The sequence below is a fragment of the Brassica napus genome, chromosome C8 (genome assembly GCF_020379485.1).
Source record: "Brassica napus cultivar Da-Ae chromosome C8, Da-Ae, whole genome shotgun sequence".
In the NCBI taxonomy this organism is placed as follows: Eukaryota; Viridiplantae; Streptophyta; class Magnoliopsida; order Brassicales; family Brassicaceae; genus Brassica; species Brassica napus.
In genome coordinates, this window is record NC_063451.1 from 16,574,606 (window position 1) to 16,582,902 (window position 8,297).

The 8,297-nt window shown below is 28.3% G+C and overlaps 1 protein-coding gene across 2 annotated transcripts; it reads right to left on the reverse strand.

The window, feature by feature from the left end:
* Window positions 1-221: 221 nt before the first annotated feature.
* LOC106413823 (selenium-binding protein 1) lies at window positions 222-5,833 on the reverse strand. 2 transcript variants are annotated; one of them, XM_013854565.3, is made up of 7 exons: window positions 5,621-5,833; window positions 4,543-4,738; window positions 4,232-4,459; window positions 1,316-1,547; window positions 1,082-1,189; window positions 739-1,011; window positions 222-646 (listed from the first exon to the last, which is right to left on the reverse strand). In XM_013854565.3, the coding sequence occupies exons 1-7, from the start codon at window positions 5,760-5,762 to the stop codon at window positions 365-367; spliced, it is 1,461 nt and encodes a 486-aa protein (XP_013710019.1). In that variant the 5' UTR covers window positions 5,763-5,833; the 3' UTR covers window positions 222-364. The 2 variants fall into 2 exon arrangements, with proteins under 2 accessions (XP_013710019.1, XP_013710017.1); XM_013854563.3 differs by having other exon boundaries at window positions 1,316-1,559.
* Window positions 5,834-8,297: the final 2,464 nt, after the last annotated feature.

Consider the following 8,297-nt stretch of genomic DNA (forward strand, 5'->3'; position numbering starts at 1 on the left):
TTTAATTTTAAAAATACTAAAATATATCTATTATATTTTAATTAATATTATAAAATTTTAAAATAAAAATATTTTCTATAATTTTTAAAAATTTAAAACTATAACTTTCTAAATATAAATTTTATATTTATTATAATATTATGATTTTGATATTTTTATAATTATATAAAACATAAATATTTTTAATTTATTATTTAACCGCCGATGAAAACACTTAAATCTCGATGAAAACACTTATTTATTACACTACAAAAGACTTATTTATTACACAAAAGAGAAACAAGCTTTCTGTCTGAATGAAAACACTTATTTATTACACTACAAAAGACAACAACTGACTCAAATCTTTTCTTATGGATCATATTCAAATCCAGATATCAGATGTGCAGTCTCCACCGGGATATCTCATCTCGTGGGCAAGCGCAGGACCATCAGGTTCATCTCCGAAGTCCACAAAGAAATCAGGGTTTATGGAGAGACCACCTTTCACTGTATCAACATCAATTTGAATTATGTGTGATCCTTTATCCATAAGTTCAGGGTAAAACTGACGGTCCCACACGCTGTATAACGAGTTTGTTGCATACAGTCGTTTACCATCAAGGCTAAGCTGAATCATTTGAGGTCCTCCTCTCAGAGATTTCCCCTGAAAACACCGAGATATAATATAACAGCTTATAGCAAAGAAAAAATAGAAGCTAAGATGCTCCAAAAGATTAAATTTTGTTTGGTACAAACCTTGATTTGAGGAACATCAAACTGGTAAGTACCGCCGTCTTCTCTAACAGCCTTAACAGGGCCACCCTTTTGTAGTAAACCCCCCACCCAAATTTGTCCCGTTAAGACAGGGTTTTTAGGGTCTTCGATGTTATACTGGCGAATGTCTCCATGAAGCCAGTTCACAAAGTAGAAAAATCGATCATCCAGAGAGATCAAGAAGTCGGTGATAAGCCCTGGCATTTCTGGAAGAACCCAGTTTTGTACTTTTATGGGTTTAACTGATATAACGACCTAAAATCCAGTTCATTTATGGGTTATCATATCTTTAAGGTAAAGAAGAAGATAAAGAAAGTAGACTTGCCTCATGGCTCCATGATTCATCACTATTCTTGAAAAATCTTATCATATTACTCGACAATGCACTCCCAACATACCCTATATCTTTAGATGGATCATGCAAGAATCTGATCTGCAACCACATATAAATTATAAGTTAAAAAGATTAAAAAAACTGATAAAAATTATTTCCTTTTATGTTTTCTGACGAGAAGAAGAAGCAAATGACGATTGTGTGAGATATTTGACTCCAGGTTACCTCCAAAGGTATGAGACCAGTATCTCCAAGGTCAATTAACTGTTTCATTTCACCTCCTGGCCAACTGTAAACATGAAGATGACTTCCATAGAAGCCATCAGCAACGTCCTGGAGATCAAAACCTTTGGAGAAGGCTTTAGGTGCTCCCAAAGAGGTGCTGATCATTGTCTTGTGCCGAGGTTGGTACCAGAAATCATAACCGAACAAGGGACTATGTCCTGGTTTCTCCCACCTGAGAAATCCCCTAAAAAAATATACATATCAAGTCCATTTAAATGCTTAAAACTTTGCCTTTTGTCTACCCAAGAACACGATGTTACATTACAAGGCATGGCATTGGTAATATGCAATTTCACTGGCCATCCCTTCATGATATATACACTTTTTTACTTGTGATATGTTCTTTTTTGTGGCTGCATACTATATTAGGATGCGAATGCTCAAATGTTTTTTAGGCAAATACTCAAATGTTGTTTGTTTGTTTGTTTATTTTCAAATCAATATCTTGATGATAAGTTTGGATGTAAAATCAATCGTATCTCAAAAATCTTAAATTTGAGATGCTAGAAGAAAAAGTCAAATTTTTGACACAATCCGATCAATTGCAAAACTAATATGTTTATCCTAGACGACTTACCGGGAAGTCTTCTTTGGTATTTTTGAATTTTTTTTTTGTTAACACATAAAAGTTGGAAGACTTACAGAGAAGTCGTCTCTAAAAAACTCAATTGGAAAACTAATATATGCGTTGACCAGAAGATTTCCGTTAAGTATTCTCGTCGGAAAAGATTTATACGGAAGTCTTCTAACGGTCAGATCTGGAAAAAAATGATTTCATAGCTTCAACTAGTGAGATAACTTGCTTAACTTCTCTAACCACATAAAACTTCACCACCAAAGCGACTTACTTGTTAATGATCCAGAATCATGAGCTTAAATGGTTCTATGAACCTTAAAAAGTTTAGAATCAAAATCTTAGGGTTTTTTTGATGAATATAAAAAAAAAGTGAAAAAGATGTTGTTTTAGTGCATAAGAAATGAGATAGGAGTGAAAATCGATTGGTTGTTCATGTTTAAGTGCATTAAGAACTTCAAATTGGTTGTTCATGGTGGTTGTGTAATCATTGCAATGACAATATTGTAAATACTTGATGAAGATGAGAATAATAGAGTAAAACAATTATTTTAGAAGAAAAAAAAAGTAATGGCATTTTCTTGAATAATCCAAACTTTTGGAGTGAATAGGATAAATAAAAGTTCTAAAACAATCATGTGTTAGTTTTTTGTTTGACTTTTTGTTTTGAGTCATATTTAAAAAAAAAAATCATATCTTCTTTCTCCAACTCCCATACGTTCATTTCACCATCATGTTATTAAAAAAGATATATACTTATTAGTATAGAATAAGTGATTATATACATACAGTTTGACCAATTATTTTTCATCCCTGTACTAAAAAAATATTTGATCATATACGTTTTATATTTGGTTAGGTAATTTTGAACAAATAATTAAACTATGCAATAAAATACTAAGTGAAAGAAACTAAAAATAAAATTCTAAATTATTCAGAATCACAAATGGTGGATGATTATATTCATGTTGTTTTGAGTTCCACAAAAGCAATCTTTTAAAAACAATTAAGTTATTTGAGTCATTTTAGCTAAATTAATTTTATAATTATTTAATTTATATTTCAGATTTTAATGTTATAAAAATTTATTAAATTTGTTCGTTATAATGATTACACATTACTAAATTGTCATTTTATTTTTTATTTAAAATAAATCTATTACTTTATATCTTAAAATATTTGAATTCCATAATATTATTTATACGTACCATCTTTAAAATATTTTTATAAAATATAATAATTAATTTTACTGAATTAAATGTACTTTAAAATTTGAATTGTATAAATTTTATTGAGTTTACCATATTTAAGAAATATAACTAAATTCTATTTAGTTTAAAAAAAATATTAACTATTACTTGTGTATTTTTCTGGAGTTTTAAAATTAATTATTTAAAAATATAGCTATTAGTTTTTATTTTCTAATATATTTTGGAAAAACTTTTAAATAAATTTCTTTATTTTAATGATAATACTAACATTTTTAATGGTTTCCATTATATATATCTTATTTTAGTTTGAAAAATCAAAAACCAAAATCTAATGTCACCATTAAAGATTTTGGAAAACTAAAATCTACTTCAAAATCAAGAACCAAAAACTAAAAACTAAAAACAATACAAAAATCATCACCTTAATATTTTTATTTTTAATGAAAACGGTTTTGTGTTTTCCACTGAGTTGTGATAAGATAGCATTTTCTGCCCGAGACTGTTTATTTCACCAAAATTTCAGAATTAAAAACAAAAACAAATAAGCAAACAGTGGTATATTAATAGAGAAATTACTTGAAATATACTAAGTTGTATACTATTTTTTCAAAAATACATTCAATCAAAATACTATAACACTTGGATTTATAGTTTAGTGATTATTTTTCATGGTTTAATATCTAGTGGGTGGGTTGGGTTTATAAACTCCTGTAAATCATTTTTAAATATTTATAAATAATTTAGGAAGGTTAATTTTATTTTTCTCATATAAATTTAAGTTATTTGTAAAATAATTATCATTTAAAGTAAATTTGAAAATAGTATTAAATTTGAGTTAAAGTTAGAATTTCCCTTTAATAGTGATTATAAGAAATTAAGAAAAAAATTGGGTTTGGAATACTGAGTTATGCTAAGATATTAATAGAGATATTACTTGAAATATACTAAGTTGTATACTATTTTTCAAAAATACATTCAATTAAAATACTATAACAATTGGATTTATAGTTTAGTGTTTCGAAAAAAAAAGTGATAAGAAATTAAAATAGAGTGATTTTCTTAATAAGCTACCTGTTCTTGATATTAAAGTCAGAGTCGAGAAGAAGAAACCCACTCCCCTGGGCATTTCCATCTTTGTCCCCAAGACAGGACACCAAGATTTCACCAGAGCCAAGGCAATGAGTTGTGTGTGGGAAGGCCAATCCTGTCTTTTCAGCAATCTCTTTAGGATCTACGTACTTATACAAAGATGGTGCCCTCGGGTCTGCCTTTGTGTCAATTGCATAGATGCGACCAGATCTTCATCAAACAAGAAAAAATTTACTGTGTCATCCTCAAGAAAGAAACTTAAGGGAAAAAAAGGAAAGGCTGAAAGATCTTACATAAAGGATGGTAACACGAGATAACGTCTATCAGCAGAAGCATCACCATGGCAAGAACTGCAAGAGTTCCAACCAGAATGATGAAGCTCATCACCAAGAAAGGGCATTGGCAATCTATGAATGACGCTACAATATGTTGCTGAGCTTGGATCCACATCTACCGTTGCCAAGTAATCTGGCTTCTCTCGTCCCGTTCCTTAAAATCCCATTCAAACCAATCCAAAAGAAATTATACTTATTTGCGGTGTTTTCATACCCGATCTAGATCTATGGTCAAATCGGTAAATCCAGTGACCCGTAAATAATCCGGTTTGGATTTAGCGAAAAAATCCGTTAATTAAATCCGATAAAACTCGGTAAAACCCAAACACATGGCATTAACCCGTGACCCAACACCAGTTGACCAAATAAAACTCAAAATTTTTATAACATTTTTAAAAAAAATGATGAAACCTTTCATACACTTTTTAATATTACAAAAATTGAAGAAACTACAAGATTTATGATTCTGTAGACTTTGATAAAAAATTTACTATGTTATTTACAGAAAATGAAGAAAATTGTAATAAACAAAACCAAAATTTATTGATATGAAACTATTATTTTATTTTTAATATTGAAAATATATTATAAGTTTTTATATAAATATTTATTTTAGATTTAAAAGTTAATTTCATAATAGTTAACTTAATTATTTACTATCTTATTTTTAGCCAAAGGTCTTATTTGGTATTTAAAATTAATACCAAAAATTAAACATTTTTTTACTGCAGACGAAACGAAAATTTAAATCATAAGAAAAGTTAAAATATTTAACTATATCTTACATATAAAATTTGATATAATTTTAATTTTTTCACTGCTTAATAAAGTTATGTTTATATATAACTATATTACAATTTATTAATCTATTGAACCACCATCGACTCAATGACCCTATGACTCAGAGAATAATCCGTTAAATATCCAGACCGGATTTAAAAATATTGATCCTAGGTCAATCTAATATCTGCATATTTATTTAGTGTTTAAAAGCACGTGTATCATATAAATAAAACAAATACAATGAAATGTGTACCAGTGTAGACGGCGATGACGTAGATGAGCTTTTCCCGTGGACCAGACATTGCGGCAAGTGGCGTGGCATATCCGGGACCTGACTTGCAACATCCTTTTTCTCCGCTTCCAACCGGAGCTATCACTTTAGTTTCAGTCGCCATTTCTCTGCCTTTTGAAACCAGATCTCGTAGTTATATATTATGTGGTGGGATTCCATTATGTGGTAGTGGTAGTGGTAGTGGTTTTAAGGGACGCCACATCAATCGCAAACACACGTGCTTTTTATCACTTTTCCTATTTATTTAAAATAATTACGAAAAATAACATATTAATAATACTACTTTTCATACGTTACGAAAAAAAAAAAACCACTTTTCATGTTTACAATCATTTTTACCCTCAATTTTAATAAAAGATAAAAAATATTTATAATCGTAAAATTAATTAATCTAGACTTAAGATTTATACTTGAAAGGTAAGATAAGATTTTCGAAATGTGAAATTCAAGATTCTAATAAATATATTAATAAATATTTTAAAAATATAAAACAAATCTTAAAAATTATTTCAAAAATAATTTTCGATTTTCAAAAAAAAACTTTTTAAAAAAAATCGAAAACAAAAATGGAGAAATTTTATGTTTACCACAACCACGCTACCACTTTTCATCTTTACTACCACTAAGTGGACATTTTCAAAAATACATTTTTCATTAAGTGGCAAAAAATTATCATGCTCTTATTCCTTATATATATAATAAATAATTAATTAAATAAATAAATAATCTAAAAAAATAAAAAATAAAAAATAATTGTTTTTATTTTTATTTTTTTAGAATTATAGTATTTCGAAATTCAAACCCTAAACCCTAAAACTCAACTCTAAACTCTAAACCCTAAACCATCAATCATAAACCCAATATTTTTTTTTTGAAATACAAACTCTAAACCCTAAACTCTCAATCCTAAACCCAATATTTTTTTTTGAAATACGAACTCTAAACCCTGTAACATCAACTCTAAACCCTAAACCCCGAAACATCAACTCTAAACCCTAAACCCTAAACCTTCAACTCTAAACCCTAAAACATCAACTTTAAACCCTAAACCTTAAACATTAAACCCTAAACCATCAACACTAAACCCTAAACTATCAACACTAAACCCTAATCCCTAAAAAATTAACCCTAAACCCTAAAACATCAACTCTAAACCCTAAACCCTAAACCTTCGACTCTAAACCCTAAAACATCAACCCTAAACCCTAAACCATCAACACTAAACCCTAAACTATCAACACTAAACCTTAAACCCTAAAAAGTAAACTGTAAACCCTAAAACCTAAAAAATTAATCCTAAACCCTAAAACATCAACTCTAAACCCTAAACCTTCAACTCTAAACCCTAAACCCTAAGCCATAAACCCTAAACCGTAAAACCCTAGAGTTGTTGTTTTAGGGTTTTAGGGTTTAGGGTTTACGTTTAGGGTTTAGGGTTTACGTTTAGGGTTTATGGTTTAGAGTTGATGTTTTAGGGTTTAGATTTGAAGGTTTAGGTTTTTAAGGTTTAGGGTTTGAATTTCAGAAAAATATAGGGTTTACGTTTAGGGTTTAGAGTTGATGTTTTAGAATTTAGATTTGAAGGTTTAAGGTTTACGGTTTAGAGTTGATGTTTCGGGGTTTAGGGTTTAGAGTTGATGTTTCATGGTTTAGGGTTTAGAGTTGATGATTTAGGGTTTAGAGTTGATGTTTTAAGTTTAGATTTAGGTTTTTGGGTTTAGGGTTTACGTTTAGGGTTTAGTGTTGATGTTTTAGGGTTTAGATTTGAAGGTTTAGGGTTTAGGGTTTAGGGTTTAGAGTTGATGTGTTTGGGGTTTAGGGTTTAGAGTTGATGTTTCATGGTTTAGGGTTTAGAGTTTAGAGTTGACGTTTTACGTTTAGATTAGTTAACCATATGTTTATTTTTTGTCAAAGTTAATCAAAAGGTTATAAACATATTTTATCCTTCATTAAATTTGAGGGTAAAAGTGGTTAGTGTAAACATGAAAAGAGGTATTTTGAAAATGGTATTTTTTGCAATTTCCCAACAAAAATTCAAAAACAAAATTAAATAAAAATTCGAATTTGAAAAAGTATAATTCGAAAACATAAAAAATATTTTATTTATTAAAAAATATTTATTATATATATATATATATATATAGAAAACAAGAGTATAAGAGTCTTTTTCACTTAATGAAGACTGTATTTTTGAAAATGTTTTTTTTAATGTTAGTAAACGTGAATAATTGTACTTAAAAAGTGGTAAACATGAAAATTCTTCATTTACCTACCCATTATTTAAGAATTGATTTTTTAAAAAATTTGCTTATGTGTCATTACCATTTTTTATTTTTATGAGGAAAAATGATATGGATTGCTAGAAAATATAACATGACTTGAATTAATTATAACAAGGACGTTCACATTTAGTGTTAGATATATATTTTTGGTAAGCTTTTTAAAATATGGTAATAACTCTTTTTGGACAACTGTAAAAACTCATAAACTATTAAGAGAAAATAATATAACATGTAAATACAAATATAATAATCTTTTAAAATTTTCTAAACTTTTATTGAATTCTACTTTGTAATTATACAATTTTTAGTACTAAAAATCTTCAAAAATTTCTGAAATTTATGAAAAATTATAATTT

Coding starts and splice junctions, on each gene's coding strand:
- LOC106413823 (XM_013854563.3), bottom strand. CDS start 5,762: ATGGCGACTGAAACTAAAGTGATAGCTCCGGTTGGAAGCGGAGAAAAA. Junction 4,739..5,620: donor CGTCATCGCCGTCTACACTG/GTACACATTTCA, acceptor TGGGATTTTAAG/GAACGGGACGAGAGAAGCCA. Junction 4,460..4,542: donor CTCGTGTTACCATCCTTTAT/GTAAGATCTTTC, acceptor TGTTTGATGAAG/ATCTGGTCGCATCTATGCAA.